This window comes from Medicago sativa, chromosome 1 (genome assembly GCF_051527215.1).
Source record: "Medicago sativa cultivar Bolivia chromosome 1, Bolivia_mono, whole genome shotgun sequence".
NCBI classification, from domain to species: domain Eukaryota; kingdom Viridiplantae; phylum Streptophyta; class Magnoliopsida; order Fabales; family Fabaceae; genus Medicago; species Medicago sativa.
Window position 1 is genome coordinate 36,547,682 of NC_140749.1, and position 22,764 is coordinate 36,570,445.

At 31.4% G+C, this 22,764-nt stretch overlaps 2 protein-coding genes across 5 annotated transcripts; one reads left to right on the plus strand and one right to left on the minus strand.

Moving 5' to 3' along the window:
• The first annotated feature begins 1,019 nt into the window (after positions 1-1,019).
• Positions 1,020-2,697, plus strand: LOC146954670 (uncharacterized). The gene is made up of 5 exons (XM_085701143.1): positions 1,020-1,138; positions 1,234-1,326; positions 1,405-1,603; positions 1,701-1,831; positions 1,967-2,697. Exons 1-5 carry the CDS (start codon positions 1,091-1,093, stop codon positions 2,387-2,389), a joined length of 894 nt encoding a protein of 297 aa, XP_085557269.1. The 5' UTR covers positions 1,020-1,090; the 3' UTR covers positions 2,390-2,697.
• An 814-nt stretch (positions 2,698-3,511) lies between these two features.
• On the minus strand, positions 3,512-9,087 carry WCRKC2 (WCRKC thioredoxin 2). Of its 4 annotated transcripts, none has more exons than XM_085717570.1 (5): positions 8,610-9,087; positions 7,448-7,522; positions 5,334-5,400; positions 3,975-3,992; positions 3,512-3,898 (listed from the first exon to the last, which is right to left on the minus strand). In XM_085717570.1, exons 1-5 carry the CDS (start codon positions 8,924-8,926, stop codon positions 3,794-3,796), a joined length of 582 nt encoding a protein of 193 aa, XP_085573696.1. In that variant the 5' UTR covers positions 8,927-9,087; the 3' UTR covers positions 3,512-3,793. The 4 variants fall into 4 exon arrangements, with proteins under 4 accessions (XP_085573696.1, XP_085573703.1, XP_085573713.1 ...); XM_085717577.1 differs by having other exon boundaries at positions 5,334-5,385; positions 8,610-9,077; XM_085717587.1 differs by lacking the exon at positions 3,975-3,992 and having other exon boundaries at positions 5,334-5,385; positions 8,610-9,077.
• Between the last annotated feature and the right edge of the window lie 13,677 nt (positions 9,088-22,764).

Here is a 22,764-nt window from a genome sequence, read left to right on the forward strand (position 1 = left end):
CATTTCATTTAAAAAAAATACGATATTTTATTTTAGTTGGAAATGGCGGGCTTTCCCTCCAAGTTCGGTTAAGTCGTTACTTATAAATAACCAGAGAGAGAGAGAGAGAGAGAAACAATAAACTCAAAGACATTTTCCCTCTCTTTCTCTTATAATTTTCTTCTAAGTTTCTTGCTAAAGAATCAAGCTACACTTAACAGAAAACAAAAGCTTCTTTCTAATGGAGTCTGAGGTAGAATTTCATGATGATCTGAATGAGAAAGTGAAGGAAACAATAAGGTGGTATTCCAAGAGGGAAACAAATTTCATGGCTTGTAATGATTTCTTCAGAACCGAACCGAACATCAGTTTCCGCCGCAAAGCAGTTTCAACAATAGCTGTGGTATGTGATGATTGAAAAGAAAGCTTAGATTCACACTCCATATTGTTTTATATACAGATAAATTTCTCGTCTCGTAATCATTGTTAGATTCTTGTTTTTTCAGATTTGCTTTCTGTTTCTTGAGAGATTTCTTTGTTCTTTTGTTAGTTAGTTTTTTTTTTTCTTCGTGATTTCTTTGTATCTTTATGAATTCACTGTCTTTAACTTTGAATTCCCTAATTAATTTAAACTGTCCAATTTCCTTTTTTGGATTTGTGGAAATTCACTTTTCATATATTTATTGTGCTACACACCAGCTCTGGAGGAGATACTGTGCTAAAGCTTTTGTTCCTAATCTTGATACATATGTTCCATATTTTATGATTGAAAAGAAAGTTTAGATTCACACTTCTTATTGTTTTATATACAGATAAATTCTCGTCTCGTAATCATTGTTAGATTCTTGTTTTTTCAGATATGCTTTCTGTTTCTTGAGAGATTTCTTTGTTCTTTTGTTAGTTAGTTTTTTTTTCATGATTTCTTTGTATCTTTATGAATTCACTGTCTTTAACTTTGAATTCCCTAATTAATTTAAACTGTCCAATTTCCTTTTTTGGATTTGTGTAAATTCACTTTTCATATATATATTGTTCTACACACCAGCTCTGGAGGAGATACTGTGCTAAAGCTTTTGTTCCCAATCTTGATACATATGTTCCATATTTGGCGATGAACTATTTTGACCGATACTTGTCTAGAAACTATAAGGCCATCGAGGTAATAATAACATATATATTTTGCAATTTTTTTAAGTCTTATTTTTCTTGAAATATTATTGAGTTCAAAATATCAAAATCTGTTGTTTCTGCAAGGTTATGGAAGGTGGTGGGATTGCAGAAAAATTGGAATTAATTTCAATTTCTTGTCTCTACATTGCTGGAAATATAAGGAATATCCATATCTCGGTATGCTAAGCTCTTCGTATAATATCAATTTTAATATTGTTTTTCATAAATTCACAAAAAGAAGTTCTACTTTTGCAGACACATATAGTTATCCCAAGACCAAATATGGTAATGAAAATGGTAAATGATATTCAGAGTGTGCTTTATATTGGAGAAAGTTGGCAACTAAATTCAATAACTGCATTCACCTTTTTGGACTACTATTACCCGTACTTCAAGCCAATCGGTGTTTTTAAACATCGTTGCCTTAATGAGATCATAGTGCAAGCTCAAGGAGGTAAGAAAAACAAACATAACATTGAATTTTAATTCTGTTTTCTCAAAGAGAGCAAAATATATATTCATTGGAATTTGGTTTTCAATTCATTCTGCAGAACATGAATTTACTGACTACAGGCCATCAATAATCGCTTTTGCTGCTTTCATGGCTGCTTGTAAACGTGCATACCCCTCAAAGCGTGATGAAATTGAACATGCCTTACGGCTTTCGGAAATTGGCCCTAGAGTATGTTGATTAAACAATTTAGTGCATCATAGCGTGTTATTTCTATAATAATCTCTCAATTTCTCAAATAGTAAAATATTAAGAGCAACATTGCATATATCACTTATGTCATAGGTTTTTTAAATGATCTTTCAGGCGCAAGTGGAGGAATGTGCAAATATGCTTTTCATTCTCTGCGATGAAAAACAGATTAAGATCGAGCCCTCGGAAACAAAAGATGTAACAGAAAAGGCGGTTAAGGCTAGAATCCCATCAGCATCCGGAAAGGGCAAGGCAGTAATGGAAGAGGGTCGCGATAAAAAACACAATACGATTGAGGCCTCCGAAACAGAAGATGTAGTCACAGAAGATGTGAAGGCTAGGATACCATCAACACCGGAAAAGACAAATGCAAAAAGGGAAGCCGGTTCACTTCTGGGCGTTGATGTCGATCAAAAGTTTTTAGAGCTTGTTGCGCCAAAACCGGAAACAATGAAATTTGGGCTTAAGTGGATTTCACGTGAAAGAAAACTTGTGCAGCCAGCAAGTATTGGCTGCAGTAGCTGCATCATCCTTTAGTTATGGTACTACAAATCATATAGACTAGGATTTTATCTGGCTGTACTATTCATTTTGTTGTGGTCTAGGATATTTGAATTTGGTTTGTGTCCAATTCAAAATGTGGTCAAGTAGTTTGTTCTAGTAGTTTTGTGGTCTGTTATTACAGAAAGAAGGTTGTCACCAAAACATATTACATCATGTGTTAATCTAGTTCATAAAAGTTTCCCCTTAGGATCCAATAGTAACTCACATCATGTGTTTACTCTTTTTTTTTCCTTTTTGTCTTACTATTGTTGTTGATCAATAGCAAGAGAAAAAAAGAAGGTTGTCACCAAAGTTGTTACTAAATGGTTGTATAAATACCATTACTCTATGTTTTGAATGTAATTTGCATCAACCTCTTTCATTTTTAGCTATAAATGATCATTATGTAAGACTTGGGAATTATGAGTCATCTTGTTTTTGTTAGGTGAATCCTATCGAATAATGAAAAACAGGATGTTACAACAAATGCATAAGATTCTAAAAATCGTAAGACTTCCATCCCTTCTTAATCAACCTTGGTCAACGGTTACAAAATCTTGCAACCGTCGACCACCAACTATCTCACCATCACTCAAAGATCTCAGTGTCCTACTCTTGCTCTAGAAAAGAGGACTCCCAATGTTTTCCAAACTCCTAATCTTTTGGAGAATGAGATGCTAACCTTGATTGTTGGACATAGGGTTGTTAAATTTTAGGGTGGTTGACTTAGCATTTAGATTCGTATCATATTACATAGCAATTGGCTAATGAACCAAATTTAATTAATAAGTTAATTATTAAAACAAGTCCTGAACCATATTTGAGTTGGTTTGATTCATTTCCAACCTTATTTTCGAGTTCGTTATACTTTAGACAATTTTCGACAACACCAATCCTATTTGTTAACAGAGCGGCTCATTGGATTAGATATCTTCTTGCCCAAATATATCAACCAGAATTTCTCATCTCACAAATGGCTATTTCCTTTTATACTTCAAAAAAGATTAAATTCATAGTGAATTTACTCAAGTCTGGTAATTTTAAATACATTCAATGTAAAATAAGAATAGACATGTAAAAGTGATTCATTTGAAAAGATAAATAAGAGAAATCGAATAGGAAGAAGTCGCCAAAATAACTAGTTTGTGTTAAAAGGAAGCCTTTTCTTGAAGGGGACACTCTTTCAGGAGAATATTTTTCTCCATATCTAAATCAAACAACTATATTGTTCTTTTGTCTATATCCATTTTTCTTGTCTTCCAATCCAATTATATACATTTTCCATCTTACAATCTAAACATCACGATGGGGGGAAGCAGCATAAATCACAGCTCATTTTTGTTGCATTTTCTGCAGAAAGCAGTATAAAATCGCACAAAATGTCTGCTGCGCTAAAAATCACATAATGCACTCATTCTCAATCATCTCCTGAACCTCATTTATTACCAAATATGCTTTATTCCCACCAATGACTTCAGCTTGTTTCTTGCTGTCTTTCCATAGCTGCAAAGGAAAAATTTAAATCACAGGCATAAGAAGAATACAACAAGTTTATCGAATAAAACACTACGGTGCTTACTTGTATGGTTGGCATTTTCTGCAATGATGATGGAAAGGTCCACAACATGCAATACATGGAAGAAGAAATATTATAAGAAAAATGTCTTAATAGCTCATTTTGTTGAAGCAAATACAACAATCGGAATGATATATAATATGCAGTGGCTACTGAAGTAGTGGTTCAAGCCAGTTACCGTTCGTGGTTAATAAAACCAGGAAGTCATTCAGATATTATCACTATGATTCCCTGCCCCTCCAGCAAAACAACCCAGTAACAAATAAAAAACCAACCACCAATTTCAACTAGATAGGATTGACAATATAACATATTGTTCAAATGATACCAATATGCTCGGTCAAGCACCAATTTTATAGAATGGTTCTTTTCATGAATTTTCCTTTAGTTTCCCATAATCTTCATATACCTCTCTTTATTGAGTTATGCTCGACCAGATCAACTGTTTTTAGTTCTGCTGCCGCTAACGGTTTTCTCCAATCATACACAATTTAAAAGATACCAGACAATTTTCAAAATGCAGTACAACTTTAAAAGATCCTGAACAACCTTCACAGTCATGGGTTGTGAAAACATAACAATTTATAGATCCTGCGTATAATACGAGATCTTTCTTTAATGTTTCTATACAAGTTTCTATATTATTTCTTTCATTTCAAATCTAGTAATTCCCTTTATATACTCTCTTTTCGAAGGGGACCAGGACATAATCGATTGGGTGGTTAAGAATTAAAATAAAGGCTTAGCTGAATGTTATTATTAGGGATACAGAGCGGGAAAGACAAGCATGGAGGTTGACTGGATCATTGAAGCGAATGGTTGAAAAATGAAAACTGTGCCATGTGCTTGGAATGTAAGCTAGGAGAAGCTGCAAGAAGATTTAGGGGGCCTCCACTATAGTACAAAATTAGAGATCCAAGCAGTAGCTTAGTTATAAAAAGGAAATTCTTTTGTTGAAGATACCACTAAATGGAGAATTCTCTCATTTTAATGTCTTTCATTCAATCAACTATAATGGAACAGTTCTCTTTCTCTTGGAATTAGATCACTTTCCATTCTCAAGTCAATATGCGTGCTCGCGCGTGCGCACACACACACACACATGGACACACACAAGCATGCACACACACACACACATATAATTTAGATCGTTAGTTTATTTTAAGAAAAAGCCGTGCGATCCACCCACATAAACAGAGTACTTATTGCTGAAGAACACACCTGAGCACATCTGTTTGTGAGAGACATTTGATATGTTACACTAATTTTTTTTTAATAACAGACAAATATCAACACATTTTGCACATAATTGAGATTGCAAAATAAAAGAATGAAAATAATGTGCAAGCTTGATCAACTTACAGTCACACCAGCACGAGCAACAAGTTTGTGTGAAACTGCATTAACATCCACACTGTAGAATTGCAATCTACACAAAATTAACAACGTATCCTTGATTGAGTTGACAAATTCTGAACTAAAATGTCATGACAGCAAAAAATTAATTACACATGTAAAGTGTCTTCACTATACTCTAAAATACAATTATCTTCACAAATATAAGTTAGTTGGAAGTATTAGAATACAATTCTGGAGTCATTGGCATGCTTGTAGCCCAGAATCATTACCATACTTGACACAAGTTAAAATATAAATCAACTATGATTAGTAGCTGTTCATTAGCTCTGTAATCAAAATTTTCTGAGCTACTTACCTAAATGCACTCAAGTATAGATGGATTGCGCATACACAACACACAATTTCTCCTAGTTTTCTCTTTTTTGATAACTAGAGCATCAACATCCACAATGATCAGGGTCTATTGTCTCTGTCTGCGCATATCCTACAGTTACTTGCTGCTTGTGAGTATCGCTGCTGCATTTTACGATACTTGTGCCCAGGTTTGTGGAAGCCTATAAAACTTGTTGTTCAAGCAAGTGCTTTTTCCCCAACCTAATAATGTAGACGGTGTCATTCATCATTGTTGAGCTGATTTTGATGGTTTAGGTTTTAATACGTGTTCTTCAGGTCTAGCAGGTGGCTGTTAAGGTCGTTCCATGATTTGGGATGTGTAGTTCTCATGTCTTCAACAAAAATTCTTGGATGTTCATGTTGCTTTGTTGTTCTTGTCCGTGGTTTAAGGTTTCTGTACACGACTTCAAAGGAGTTGAAGGATATGCAATGTTGTCCGATGATGTCAACCACAACTTGAAGTGGTTGTGGTGACTGGTGACATGCTTATTGGACTGGTGATCTCTATTATCCTGTCAAAAGAGTTCGGGATTGGTACTGTGTGCACTAGTTAAGGGTGGCTTTTAGTATTACTAAGTGGTATGAAATCCAGAGCTGGAAAGACAAACATGGAGGTTGACTGGGTTACTAAAGCGAATGGTTGAAAAATGAAAACGGTTGTCATGTGCTTGGAATGTAAGCTAGGAGAAGTTGCAAGAAGATTTAGAGGGGCTCACTTAGAAAAAAAAGTCAAATACGTATGGGATATGTATTCAGAGGGCTGAGTTTCCTAAGCTTCATGAATTAGAGGAGGCTAAATGTTTTTAAATCTTGGCATTATTTGCGTTGGGAAATATCACATGTTTGATAAATATTAGTAACAAGCGAAAGAATCACAAACACAACAACACAATTTAACATGATTAATACCAAAATGCCAACATCCTTGGAAAAGGGACCGAATCGCCTATGAACAACAACGTATTAAAATCCTCTCTCTAACTTGTCAAAAGATAAAGGTGAAAACCCTTTTCCCATTGCTTTACAAATTTTAACGGATACAGTTCAAAACCATCCTCTGCAACAGTACTCACAGCTTTATATCTCCAATCTCATACCCGAAACAATGCCTAATATCAGTATTTATGACTATATCCCACAAGAACTTGCTTGATAATCAGCCAGCCTCACACTTTGTCATTTACTTAATGTCCTATCTCAGTATAAATAAATTGGATTGCATGTACACATGGCACAAATTCTTAGAATAAAGTACATTAAAGCTAGAGAAAGTTTTCTCACTCACAAAAGACATTAAGGTGCTATAAAGGAAAAGTTCTGCATATGTAAATGTCCGTGACAGATACGCTTTGAAACTATTATAGTTCCGTGTGATAATCAAAAACAAATGCCAACATCCTTGGATGAGGGATCAAATTCCTTACAAACAACATTGCAATAAAATCTTTGAGCAGAAAAGTTGCAAATCCTCTCCCGCTATAACTTGTCAAAAGATAATGGTGCAACCCCTTTTCCCATTGCTATTACAACTTTTGATGGATAAGTTGAAAACCCCTCTGTAACAGTACTCTCAATTTTATATCTTCATCCCATACCCAAAAAATGCCTAATATAAGTATTTATATTCCACAACGACTTTCTTGATAATGAACCACCCTTACAGACTCTTTGGTTAAATTATTGTAGTTCTGTGTGATAGTCAAAAAAACAAAATGGAATCTCACCTTGGATAATAGTCTACTGCCAACTTTTCCAATTTGGGTTTTAGATATATACATTTTCTGCACCAATTAGCCATCCTGCAAACCAAATCCCATAAAGAGTTACTTGTTGAACAGAAAAATGAAAGAACTATAAGTTTATCATGCAATGTAGCGGCTAAAATAAGATGCTTGTCCTGACCTCAAGTCCGTTACACCGTTCAGAGGTATTGTCCGTTTTGAGTCTTGTGTAAGCCCTCAGGGTCTCATACTTAATTAAAAAAGGCATCTCAATAGATTGAAGAGAATAGGTGTTTATAAACTACTCTTAGCCCGACTCTCAAGCAAAGTGTGACAATTTTAGTCTACTAAAACATAAGGCATCCTAAATGCTTAAGGAATATTACAAAGCTCAAATCAAATTACCATAACACAGAAACCAGTATTTTGATCATAACAGGGCTTTCTTCATTGCATGACATCATTAATTAACTCTTAGAAGGTTAAAATACTTATTAGCTTCAAATTGTAGTTTTTTTTGGCAATACGATTGTATATGTACATTCATTCATTACCTCTCCTCAAAAGAATGTTACCATCAAAGACTAATTTACTAGTTTGAACTGTGCAAATAAACTCACAAGTGTAAACCTGAAAACATTGTAAATAGGCTGAATACCACATGAGATCAGATGTTTATAACAAGTTAGTCCGTTAAGTTTTTTTTTTTTTACAAATTGGTCCTTAAGTCTGAAAATATCTGAAAATATCTGCACTGTGATCCTATTTTCATCAGACTCAGCAGCTAAAAGGTGTTTACGTGGACGTTTAATGTTAAGTTGGTCCGTCTAAATTCACCGCTCTCAAAAGTAGGCTTCATAAGTGTTATTCAGTCATGATTTGAAACAAAATTGATAGATTATTTGATTTATAACATTGCTGATCAAATATTTATCTGTAAAATTAGTCTTGAATTCAAAAAACAAAAAAAGAAAATGTGCGTAACTAATCATATTTGATGTCACAAATACTTCTACATTTACCACGTCAATCTTAAATGGTTCATACACACTTTTCAAAAGGTTTGCTGAAAAAGCCAAATCATAAAAAAAAAAATAATAATAATAAATAAAGTCAACAGAAAAAGGTGGTATAAGAATTGAAAAAGAAGAAGGAGCGTAGTTACCAAACAACGAGGAGAGAGTGTTGAGATTGTTGAGCCTGAGCAAGAACGCGATTGAAGTGGTCTTCGCTGCAGATTGGTTGAATAGACGAAACAACAACAGAATCATCATTCTGCAACAGTGCCTCTCCTTCCTCATGCCTTAATGGAATCATCGACGAACGTGAGATGGAAATCGAGGACGAAGGGAAGGTGAAAGGGAAGCAAGGAGGAAGAGAGAGAGTAGTTGAACTTGACTCAGTTATTGAAGTTGTAGTTTTTGTGAACAAGAATGTTTGATGAAGGTGAAGGTGGGACCCAAATCCAACTTGTTGCGCCATTGTTTGCTTGCTGGTTGTAAGAGAAGAGGTTTAAGATGGGCGCGTTTTGTATCAACTGCGCACCAAAGCATCTTCGCTTATAGTCAAACTTTTTTTTTTTTTTTTAAGAATAGTCAAACTTTAATTTTTGGTTTATTTTAGTCCCTCTATTATTTTCATATAGGTTCAAATTAGTCCTTATATGATATGATAGAGGCTGAAACGAACAAAATGTATGTTTTTTAAGTACCAAAAGGCATGAAAAAGCACAAGTGTGATGCCAAAGAAAATTTATTTTAGTCCCTCTATTATTTTCATATAGGTTCAAATTAGTCCTTATATGATATGATAGAGGCTGAAACGAACAAAATGTATGTTTTTTAAGTACCAAAAGGCATGAAAAAGCACAAGTGTGATGCCAAAGAAAATGTATTTTTTTTTAAACAATAATAGATTACAACCATGTTTACACGTCAGCAACCACTATTTATCTATAAATTTTATTAAAATAAAGAAAACGGGGGCATGAACCAAACCATAGAGAAAAAAAAGTAAGAAAACTAACTTGTTTGCTTTCTCAATTTGTAACGAATAACTATAATAGTTTTTTAATATATCGAAATTTTAAAATAATCTTTAATAATGTATTAGGTTAGTCAAAATAGTCTCCTTACACTATCAAAAATACTCATCATTATCCAAAAAAAAAAAAAACAGTCTCCTTCGTTAAAATGATTTGTCAATTTTGATTTATAGGTATTTCAATATTCTTACTTATTGTTCTCTCAAAAAAAATATACTTACTTATTGTCATTTATGCCATTGTAAATACCTATTTAATGTCATATTGATCCATATACGAAAAGAGTTAATGTAAATATTAAAAAACTATTTTGACTAACAAAGTACATAATCAGAGATTATTTTAAAAAATTTGTACATTTAATAATAATTGTACACATTCAAGGTTCAATATGACTAGTGCCCCAACAATGAAACTATAGTAAAAAAAATATTATATTGTTCTAATAAGATCAAAGATTAAATTCGACACCATGTTTTTTTTTTAAGAAGTTAATATGAAATTTATTTAAAACACAAAGAATCCTAGCAAGCACAAGGAATGCTATGTTAGGAAACTTAAAAAGCAACATACACAGGAAAAGTGTGTCGTATATATGCGGAACACACAAAAAAACACCATGTATCAAATATAAACTTCTACAAGCAAACCAAAAACACCCTCCACGCAGGGCCCTCGAAACCAATAGAGACTAAACACCAAACCAATAAGTCATATCCAAAAACCAAAGTCTAAACGCCTGCGTAATAGCATAAACAAATCTTGTGTCATACTGTTGAAAAACCTCCCCAAAATAACCATCAAACCTACCAAAAACCCATGTACCCGCATCTTAAACAAGCCATACTGTCTAACATGTATTTGAAAACCCCCTGAACAACAAACTCATAGAAGAAAACCCAAAAACACCGTAACCACCACTAGCCACCACCACCACCAAAACTACCATTAACCACCACAAAACCACCATTAATCCTCACCAAAAACCAGCACCAGCCACCACGAGCGTCACCACCAAAAACCAACACCAGCCGCCACGAGCATCAACACCAAAAACAACCACGAGTACCACCACAAAAGATCCAGTATCAGCACCACCATGAAACCACCACGAAGCACCACAAACCAACATGACCAAAAAACAACCTACGAGCTCCTCAACAACCACCACCCATACCCTCCAAATCACAAACATCTCACCACCACCAAGCCACCACAGCCCCATCCAACACACACCACACAACCGCAACCACCCACCTCTGGCCGGCTAGTGAACCATTAACCACCACCCCCATAACGACCTCTTGCCGGCCCAACAACCATACCACTTAACCACCACCGATCAACCCCATAACCACCATCGAGTCACCATCAATCCACCACAAAAAAAAAAACTTAACCCACCAAAAACTAGCTTGAAAACAACCATAAGAGGAACAGATCTGAACACCATTGGAAAAACCATGGAAACCGTACAGAGGAGATGAAGAGACCACCAGAAACCGCCTTGAAAACCACCACAACTGCAAGCTACGATATTGGAAAAATCCAGCCGTCGGCGCAACCACCGGAAAAAACAAGAACGCACCAAGAACCCATCCTTTCGATGAAATCAGCGCCTAGAGAATAGTGACCAGAGGTGATGCGGATGGCTGTTCCATCTTCGCACCACTAGCCACCGCCGTTTACATTGTGAACCAAAGGAATTTGGAAAGAAGGGGCGGCGGAGATAAGAAGTTAGGTGGCGGCCGATATAGTGAGAAGAGAGAAAGGATGTTAGGATGTTAGGCGGCGGCTTCTCACGGATAATTTCCTTTCGTCAAATACCACCTAATTAATCCTTTCGACACCATGTATAACCATGGCCGCATGTATAGTGCAAGGACATCAACACTTAAGCCTTAGGTCCCATAATCTTTTTCAAATTTGTATTATATATATATATATATATATATATATATATATATATTAGTTTAGATGTGTTTGATTTGTTAAAGATCTCGAGATTGGATTGGATAACTCTTTTTCTACTCTATTTGATAAAAGGTTGTCATGGTGTTTACCGTGATTTTTGGTAAACAACCGTTAGTTTAAAATTAATTACTTGCAAGATGAACCAGTAAATCTTAGGACATATTGTGTTTGTTATTTTTTCAGAATTTGATGAATGTTCTCGATGTTCTTATTTAAACAACGAAGATAACCGACTAATTTAACAAGGTTAGACTCGTCGAAATTATTCTACGAAAAATACTTAAATAAACAAGTAAATTGCGAAGGAATTTATGAAAACAAACTTAAATTGCATTGATTGAAAGTAAATTGGTATGCAGATTCATACATTGTGACTTGTAACTCGTTTCTCTCTAAATGTGGATAGTTTGAGTGTAAATTTTATGTATGGTTGAATTGTGACCTTTTTTTTCCTATGAGAAACGACTATTTATACTAAAAACTATCTACACATAGACATTTGAAACAATAACGACCACTAACGGCCTAAAACATTTCTTCAATTTGAATTTCGAAAAACATGCCTCAATGATAACAGTTATTCAATCCTGTCTGGAACCAATCTTCTCGACACCTTCAAAATCTGTCAAACAATCCTATACCTTCGACTAAGCGACAAACATTCCTTCATATTCTTTGAAGTTGAACATATCAACTTTTCTTCAGAACATAAAGTCAATTCCTTTGACTGCATTTAATTTTAGCCTGTCAAAAATGCAGGCTAACACATGGACTAAACAAAGAACGTGGTAAAGAATTAGACAAATATATGAATTTTTGTCACTCGCTAAACTATGTTACAACTTTTCTGTCTGTAGTACATATTATCAAAAATACTAAAATACATTTTTTATTTACCAATGTAAAAAAGATAATTTATCTCTCTCCAGTACAATTTTGTAGTCATGTATGATTTTGTATTGAAAGTAGTTGAAATTTAGTAATAGTGTAGGGTGATTGATGTATAAAGTGTGTGTAGTGAACTATGAAGTATCAAGTTTAAATAACAACTAGTATTTGGACCCGTGCGATGCACGGGAAGTTGATTATCTCATCGACTAATAAATGTGGTAGTTGATCATGAAATGAAATAATAGTTATTGTTGAGCATTAATTAATGCTTTCAAAAGATGATGACAACAACAACCAAACATTATCCCACTAAGTGGGGTCGACTATATGGACTGAAATACGTCATAATGTTCTATCATAATCTATATTTAGATTCAACTCATTAATCTATAAATCTTTAATAGTTTCTCTTACAGACTTCCTAGGTCTTCCATTACATCTTGTAATATGACTATGCGCTATTTGATTTACTCTTCTTACTACAGAATCTACCTAATTCTCTCTACTTGTGCAAACCGCCTAAACCTATTATACACAATATTTATATTACAGCTGCTACCCCAACTATCTCTACAATGTTGTCATTTCTAATCTTATCCCATCTAGTTTTACCGCACATCCAACGCAACATCCCCATCTCTGCACAAATACTTTATTATCGTGTTGGTTCTTAAACTCCTAACACTATGTTCCATAAAACATCGCTGGTTTGACAACTGTATGATATTTTTGCACTTCAACTTTTCATCTACTCATCTTACCACATAATCTACATGTTTTCCCTCTACATGTCCAAACCACCTAAACCTATTTTTCACAATATTTATACTATAGTTACTCCCAACTACCTCTACAATGTTGTCATTTCTAATCTTATCTCATCTAGTCTTAGCACACATCCAACACAACATCCACATTTCCACGCAATTACTTTATTATTGTGTTGGTTCTTAAACGGCCAACACTCTATTGCATAAAACATTGCTAGTCTGACACATGTCTGGTACTTTTGCACTTCAACTTAAACGATACGTTTGTATCACATAAAACACCTGAAGCCCTTCTTCATTTCAATCATCCAACTTGAATACGATGACTTACATTTTCTTTTATTTCTACATCATTTTGTACTATGAACCCAATATATTTAAATTGTGTAACTTGTATGATATGATCTCCAACTTTCACCTCTAAGGTAGAACTACTTCGTCTTTTATTGAAATTACATTACATAATGTGTCTTGCTTCTACTCAGACGAAAGTCATACGCTTCCACGACTTGTCTCCAAGTCTCTAACATCCCATTCAATTCCTTCCTCGACACTCCAATTAAGATTACATCATCTTCAAAACGCATTCATCTCAGTGAAAGTTGTTGGATGTGTTTCGTAAGTACATCCAAAACTGATGTTCAAAGATAATGTATTAGATATTAAGTGTATTTAACTACCTTCATGTTATCAACAGTTTGGGGAGTAATAGGACCCTTGAAATCAACATCATCTTCCTCACCAGTTTGAGGAGTAACATGACACTCCATGTGATACTTTTTCTTAAACTCATTAATGATTTCACTGTCATCGGACAACTTTTTTGACGGCATATGTATAAAACTTCTGGTCAACATTTTTTTATTGATTTTCAGTTTGAAAAGCATATCCTTGTCACGTAAGGTGTCAAGCTCAGTTGGATAATCATGCGTGGCCTTTCCTTGTTTGTGATTTGTATTAGTAAACAATTAAGATCAATGTTTATTGTTTTAATATTACATAAAAAACGAAAACAAAAAATAATATATTTACGTTCATTACCAATTCCATTAGTTCTTTTGCAGTCTTTCCAAAGTATTGTGAAATAACTCTATCAAACAACACAAAGGTAGTTGACCCACTATCATCCATAACTTGAATGTGCACCATAAACCTGAAAATGAAAAGTGAATATACATGATAGATCCAATAACATTATTCAACCTACATAGAATTGAGAAAAAATAAATCATATAAAGTTTGACAAAGTTAGAAATATTAATAGAGAGATACTTTAATCGTTGATATAAAAGCGAAGTTAGAAATAAAAATAAAAGAGATTCAAAGCAAAAAAAGAATATGACGTACTTTAATTTGAAGCAAGATGATTTAATCGAAGGATGAAGGGGGTGAAATATGACTTATAAATGCTATTTGATGATCCTTATATAGAGAGAGTTGAGAGAGGATTAGTTTGGCATAAAGTGGCACAAATGTAGACAGAGTTAGTTACAAAAAACAAACATTAGATGAGGGTTTTTTTTTTCTTTTTCTTTGGTGGCACAAAATTAATGAGAAATTTTTTTTAGCAACAGTTTGTTCAGGAAAAGTTAGTTAACAAAAAAAAAATATGGGGAACGGTGTTTATATTTCCAAATAAATAGAGAAAATAGTAAACAAACTATGATGTCCATCAAAAAAATAAAAGATAAGAATATGAAAGAAAAAAAGCGAAAAAAACAAACTAAGATTATGGAAGAAAAAAAACGTATTTAGTAGTTTATGGCACAAACTTAGCAAAAGTTTGTTCAATTGCTTAAATATATATTAAATACTAATATGAAAGAAAAACAAAATAAGATTATGAAATTAAAAAAAAACGGAAAAAAAAAAAAACAAACTAAGATTATGGAAGAAAAAAAACGTATTTAGTAGTTTATGGCACAAATTTAGCAAAAGTTTGTTCAATTACTTAAATATATATTAACTAATAATAATCATTAGATGTCAATATTACAATGACAAAATTAACCTCAAATTTTGGCTCCAAAAAGTAGTGTAAGACAACTTAAGAACTTTTATTAATAAGATATCAAAAAATTAAATAACAAATTATTATTGAAATTAAAAGAGAATTGGGGGAAAAAAAATTGAAATCTCCAAATTGATTTCCACTTATTAAGAACCCTAACACGAAAAATCCCCAAATTGTTAGGGTTCTTAATAATTTGTTATTTAATTTTTTTATAATTGTAATATAATTTATAATTAAAATGACATGGAAATAAGGTGTTAAATGATAAACCATGTAAGCAATGCCGCGTAAGCTCCATGCCATTAATGAGCATGCCGCATCATCCTAAAGGGAGGACCAAAAAATTTGTTGACTTTTTAAATAAGGGGGTCAAAAAACTTGTTTTAGAAAAAGGAATCAAGAGTTAACAATTTCAAAAATAAGGGGATCAAAGTTACATTTAAGCCATGATATTATTATTCCAAATTCCAAGTGATAAGTATGTACTCCCTCCGGTCCTATTTACAAGAGACAATTTACTTTTTAGATACATTAAATAATTAATGTATTTGGTTTAGGTTCTTGACTAGATACATACATTATTCAATGTATTTAAAAAATCAATTTTCTCTTGTAAATAGGACCGGAGGGAGTAGTATAATATATTGAATAACTTTTTTGTCCTTTAACCGCTCCCTAACCCATATTGAATTAATTGAATTAGACAAGGGATATAATTGGAATACATAAAACTATCATTAATCTCCTTCACTTTCTTCTCAACTTTGGTGAGAAAGGATTTTGTGTAGGGTCCACATGTTTTTAGTCATTCTCCCATATTTCTCTTCACTGCCAAACACATTATTAATGATATTATTATTCCAAATTCCAAGTGATAAGTATGTAGTATAATATATTCAATTACTTTTTTGTCCTTTAACCGCTCACTAACCCATATTAATTATATAATTTTTTTAATATCGTAAAAATGGTTATAAGACATTTCAAATTTGAAGGCAAAATTGGTCAAGCATTAGTGACTATTTGTGTAAAAGAAGTTATTTCATAGAATTAAAATGTGCGAATTTTTTATTAGGGAAAAAGTTTAAAAAAATTTACAACGAAATAATTTACACCATAATTCAGGGCCCTGGATAAGTCACTGATGTGGGTCCCACTTAAGATTAGAGTGCTTAAGTGAGACCTATGTTCCATTAGGTACTCAAAATATATCTTCTCCAATGAAGATAGCTCCTAGGCACCAAGTTTTAAATGGAGAGATACCCGATTAGGGATAGTCTAGTGTCGGAGACCTCTCTCAGCCCCATCAATAGTATATATATAAAGTAAGGTTTTTTATGCCACGTGTCACTTCCACATTCATTCTCAATATTTTTATTATTTTTTCTATTTTTAAAAAACAATATTTTATTTAACATAAATATCTCAACAAACTTTTGATCTTATGCACTCAGTATTTTTTATCTCAACAAACTACACATCAATCAATCAATCAATCAATAGTATATATATAAAGTAAGGTTTTTTATGCCACGTGTCACTTCCACATTCATTCTCAATATTTTTATTATTTTTTCTATTTTTAAAAACCAATATTTTATTTAACATAAATATCTCAACAAACTTTTGATCTTATGCACTCAGTATTTTTTATCTCAACAAACTACACATCAATCAATCAATCAATCAATCCATAGTATATATCAATAGTATATATATAAAGTAAGGTTTTTTATGCCACATGTCACTTCCACATTCATTCTCAATATTTTTATTATTTTTTCTATTTTATTTAACATAAATATCTCAACAAACTTTTGAACTTATTCACTTAGTATTTTTTATCTCAACAAACTACACATCAATCAATTAATCAATCAATAGTATATATATATAAAGTAAGGTTTTTTATTCCACATGTCACTTCCACATTCATTCTCAATATTTTTATTATTTTTTCTATTTTATTTAACATAAATATCTCAACAAACTTTTGATCTTATGCACTCAGTATTTTTTTTCTCAACAAACTACACATCAATCAATCAATCAATCAATCAATCAATAGTATATATATAAAGTAAGGTTTATTATGTCACATGTCACTTCCACATTCATTCTCAATATTTTTATTATTTTTTCTATTTTATTTAACATAAATATCTCAACAAACTTTTGATCTTTTGCACTCAGTATTTTTTTCTCAACAAACTACACATCAATCAATCAATCAATCAATCAATAGTATATATATAAAGTAAGGTTTTTTATGCCACATGTCACTTCCACATTCATTCTCAATATTTTTATTATTTTTCTATTTTATTTAACATAAATATCTCAACAAACTTTTGATCTTATGCACTCAGTATTTTTTATCTCAACAAACTACACATCAAACAATCAATCAATCAATCAATCAATAGTATATATATAAAGTAAGGTTTTTTATGCCACATGTCACTTCCACATTCATTCTCAATATTTTTATTATTTTTTCTATTTTATTTAACATAAATATCTCAACAAACTTTTGAACTTATGCACTTAGTATTTTTTATCTCAACAAACTACACATCAATCAATCAATCAATCAATCAATAGTATATATATAAAGTAAGGTTTTTTATGCCACATGTCACTTCCACGTTTATTCTCAATATTTTTATTATTTTTTTATATTTTATTTGACATAAATATCTCAACAAACTTTTAATCTTATCCACTAAATATTTTATTTAATTTTATATTTAATTTCTAATATTTTATGTAGCAAAAATATCTCAACAAACTATATATAATACTTTCAATATTATCCATTAAATCTTCCTTTTTTCTTCTTCTTTTTTTTAGGAAAAGAAGTTTTAATTAGTTATTATATAATCTTTTAGCACCATATTATTCAATTAGTTTTTTAATTGAGGAAAAAAAAGGCTTCGATTTGTTTTTTTTTAACTATAAATAAATGAGATTTTGTTAATCACCAAAATCACATATTTTGAGCAGAAATCGAAACTCAAACCTTCTTTTGATCTAAGTTTTGTTTTCTTCATGTTTGACAAAAACCTATACTATCGTTTCTTCTACTTATGCTTAGATTTTTATTTTTATATATATAATATAAGATGGAACTAACATCTACGAGTGAGTTTACTAATTGTTTTTTTCTTTCTTTCAGGTCCTTGAACTATTGTTTCTGGTATCCATTACAAACACCTACGAGTTTCAGGTCCTTGAACTAAAACCTATACTATTGTTTTCTTTTTCTTTTTCCGATTCAACAATACCGCTCTTCTCTCCATTCTTATTCATAATTCATAATTGAGTTTGTGGCATCCATTCCTATTTTGTATTATTATTATTATTATTTTATTATTTCACCAGTTCCGTAGTTTAGCAATAGGTATTTTTGCTTATATTGATCTTTTATGTTGTTTTGTGCGTGAACCCAGTATGGCGGACATTCATAATTGGTGGGTGCCGTTATAGCAATAGGTATTGGCATCCATTCATAATTGGTGCATGCCAATAAAGCGGACACCGTGAACCCAATAGTGTATAGGAACACACAGTCGTTTCTAAATAACAAACCAATCACAGTCGTTTGTATTTCTAAATCAATAGTATATATATAAAGTAAGGTTTTTTATGCCACATGTCACTTCCACATTCATTCTCAATATTTTTATTATTTTTTCTATTTTTAAAATCCAGTATTTTATTTAACATAAATATCTCAACAACATTTTAATCTTATCCACTCAATATTTTCTTTAAATTTTTATTGAATTTCTAATATTTTATGTAACAGAAATATCTCACCAAACTACTCATAATTCTTTCAACAAAGTTTACATATACGATCTTATTTTATGATTAAAAGACTCCAATTTGTTTATTTGTTTTTAGGAAAAGAAGTTATTACTAATATTTTAGCACTATATCATTCAATTAGTTTTTATGTTTGAGGAAAAAAAAGGTTCGATTGGTTTTTTTTTTTATAAAAAAAAAGGTTCGATTAGTTTTTTTTTTTGATAAAAAAAGGTTCGATTAGTTTTTTTTTTTGATAAAAAAAGGTTCGATTAGTTATTATGTTATCTTTTAGCAGCATATTCTAATGCAAATGTTAACTATAAAAAAATAAATATTCGTTAATTACATATTTACATATTTTGAGCACAAGCAGAAACTCCAAACCTTCTTTTATTATTTCTCATACATATATTTTGATATATATATATATATATATATATATATATATATATATATATATATATATATATATATATATTCAACCACTTTCTTCCCTTTCAGTCGATTTTTCTCTCTCATACGTATGGGCCACGAAACAAACCCATGACCACATGATTAAAGGGACCCAAAACTATTACCACTTGGACTAATTCATTATTGATTTTGTTACACTTTTTATTCTTGCATTGGACATTCATCGCAACATTTATATTTATTTTTATGATATTATTATAATTGTAAATTTAAATAAATTCAATCTAATATACTGACACGTCTATTTGTGCACACAAACTTATAAAACTTATTTAATATCTAACCCGGGCAACGCCGGGTCTCTAAACTAGTATATATATAAAATAAGGTTTTTTATGCCACGTGTCACTTCCACATTCATTCTCAATATTTTTATTATTTTTTCTATTTTTAAAAACCCATATTTTATTTAACATAAATATCTCAACAAACTTTTGATCTTATGCACTCAGTATTTTTTATCTCAACCTCAACAAACTACACATCAATCAATCAATCAATCAATAGTATATGTATAAAGTAAGGTTTTTTATGCCACGTGTCACTTCCACATTCATTCTCAATATTTTTATTATTTTTTCTATTTTTAAAAACCAATATTTTATTTAACATAAATATCTCAACAAACTTTTGATCTTATGCACTCAGTATTTTTTATCTCAACAAACTACACATCAATCAATCAATCAATAGTATATATATAAAGTAAGGTTTTTTATGCCACGTGTCACTTCCACATTCATTCTCAATATTTTTATTATTTTTTCTATTTTTAAAAACCAATATTTTATTTAACATAAATATCTCAACAAACTTTTGATCTTATGCACTCAGTATTTTTTATCTCAACAAACTACACATCAATCAATCAATCAATCAATCAATCAATAGTATATATATAAAATAAGGTTTTTTATGCCGCATGTCACTTCCACATTCATTCTCAATATTTTTATTATTTTTTCTATTTTTAAAAACCAATATTTTATTTAACATAAATATCTCAACAAACTTTTGATCTTATGCACTCAGTATTTTTTATCTCAACCTCAACAAACTACACATCAATCAATCAATAGTATATGTATAAAGTAAAGGTTTTTTATGCCACGTGTCACTTCCACATTCATTCTCAATATTTTTATTATTTTTTCTATTTTTAAAAACCAATATTTTATTTAACATAAATATCTCAACAAACTTTTGATCTTATGCACTCAGTATTTTTATCTCAACAAACTACACATCAATCAATCAATCAATAGTATATATATAAAGTAAGGTTTTTTATGCCATGTGTCACTTCCACATTCATTCTCAATATTTTTATTATTTTTTCTATTTTTAAAAACCAATATTTTATTTAACATAAATATCTCAACAAACTTTTGATCTTATGAACTCAGTATTTTTTATCTCAACAAACTACATATCAATCAATCAATCAATAGTATATATATAAAGTAAGGTTTTTTATGCCACGTGTCACTTCCACATTCATTCTCAATATTTTTATTATTTTTTCTATTTTTAAAAACCAATATTTTATTTAACATAAATATCTCAACAAACTTTTGATCTTATGCACTCAGTATTTTTTATCTCAACAAACTACACATCAATCAATCAATCAATCAATCAATCAATAGTATATATATAAAGTAAGGTTTTTTATGTCACGTGTCACTTCCACATTCATTCTCAATATTTTTATTATTTTTTCTATTTTTAAAAACCAATATTTTATTTAACATAAATTTCTCAACAACATTTTGATTTTATCCACTCAATATTTTCTTTAAATTTTTATTGAAATTGTAATATTTTATGTAGCAGAAATATCTCAACAAACTACACATAATGTATATTTTAAACTAGGGTGTTGCAAAGTGCAAACAACCCTCAAAATATATTAAAAAAGATAGAATACAAAAAGGAGGAAGAGGACCAAACCAAAACTTCCTCAAGGAGTAGAAAATCTAAAATTAGGTAAGCCAGATTTGTTCCTACCAAAGGATTCACTTGCGAGCAAAGGAACATGATCCCAAATAACAAAGGAATCCAAAGTTTGCAAGGGAATCAGCAACTTGATTTCCCTCCCTATATATATATATATATATATATATATATATATATATATATATATATATATATATATATATCAACCACTTTCTTTCATTTCAATCGATTTTTCTCTCTCATACGCATGAGCCACGAAACAAACCCATGACCACATGTTTAAAGGGACTCAAAACTCTTACCTCTTGGACTAATTCATTATTCATTTTGTTACACTTTTTATTTTTGCATTGGACATTCATCTCATCATTTATATTTATTTTTATGATATTATTATAATTTTAAATTTAAATAAATTCAATCTAATATACTGACATGTGTATTCGTGCACACAAACTTATAAAACTTATTTAATATCTAACCCGAGCAACGCCGGGTCTCTAAACTAGTTTGGTTAAAAAAAAGTGATTTAAAATAGAAAACTCCTCCATAGAGGGTATCCTCGGTCTATAATATACACAAATAGTAACATAATATACAAATAGGAACATAGATGCAATGCAACCATGGTCTATGTGAATTCCAAAAAAGCTTCCTTGAGCAAAAGAACAGCAGAAGTAAATTGTTGCCAAATGAGCTGATCAGGGGAGAGTTAATTACATGGAATGCAAGAATACATGTTAGAATTGTTACAAAATATCTATAGGAGTTGCTAATGTGTATTTATTAGATTTTTTAATTCAATCAAGTGAGATGAGTTTTATAATTGTTTTTTTTTTTACCAATAGTTTTATAATTGTTACATCCATCACAAAGTGTTTTTAGATAAAATAAAAATTCTATATGCATATGTAGAGGCTAACAAAGTTAAGTACAAGACAAACCCCCTGTTTTTTTTTTTAAACAGGGTGTCCTCCGTGCGCGCAGCTGCGGAGATTAATTTATCGAGCTTTATGGGACCTAAATGGACGGCAAACTCTCCCTAAGAGTTTTAACGCTATTTTCTTAAATGTGCAATAACTAGTTTGGGATTCTAACTAATGGACATGAAACAAATTGTGATGGTACAGATGGTTAGGCCTTACGTTCACACGCATTGTGACTTGGATTCTACGTTCACATGCGTTGTGTCTTGGATTCATGTGAAAAACTCTGCAATTGATAGGTTATACGTAACCTTGCACGAGGATGTGCCTCCCCTAATCTAAATTTTCTAATACATAAAAAAAAAAAAAAATAAACAAGAAGAGTAGGAAACAAATCAAGGAAATAGTATATGCTGCACCTTGCCAGTGTGGTAGCAATGTATTGCTAGCCAAGG

Excerpts from the sequence above, each read along its gene's own strand:
- WCRKC2 (XM_085717570.1), bottom strand. The coding sequence starts at position 8,926 with ATGGCGCAACAAGTTGGATTTGGGTCCCACCTTCACCTTCATCAAACA. Across the intron at positions 7,523-8,609 it reads CACTCTCTCCTCGTTGTTTG|GATGGCTAATTGGTGCAGAA; the intron begins GTAACTACGCTC and ends TTTGGTTTGCAG. Across the intron at positions 5,401-7,447 it reads GCAGTAGACTATTATCCAAG|ATTGCAATTCTACAGTGTGG; the intron begins GTGAGATTCCAT and ends AATTTTGTGTAG.
- LOC146954670 (XM_085701143.1), top strand. The coding sequence starts at position 1,091 with ATGAACTATTTTGACCGATACTTGTCTAGAAACTATAAGGCCATCGAG. Across the intron at positions 1,327-1,404 it reads TAAGGAATATCCATATCTCG|ACACATATAGTTATCCCAAG; the intron begins GTATGCTAAGCT and ends CTACTTTTGCAG. Across the intron at positions 1,832-1,966 it reads TTTCGGAAATTGGCCCTAGA|GCGCAAGTGGAGGAATGTGC; the intron begins GTATGTTGATTA and ends ATGATCTTTCAG.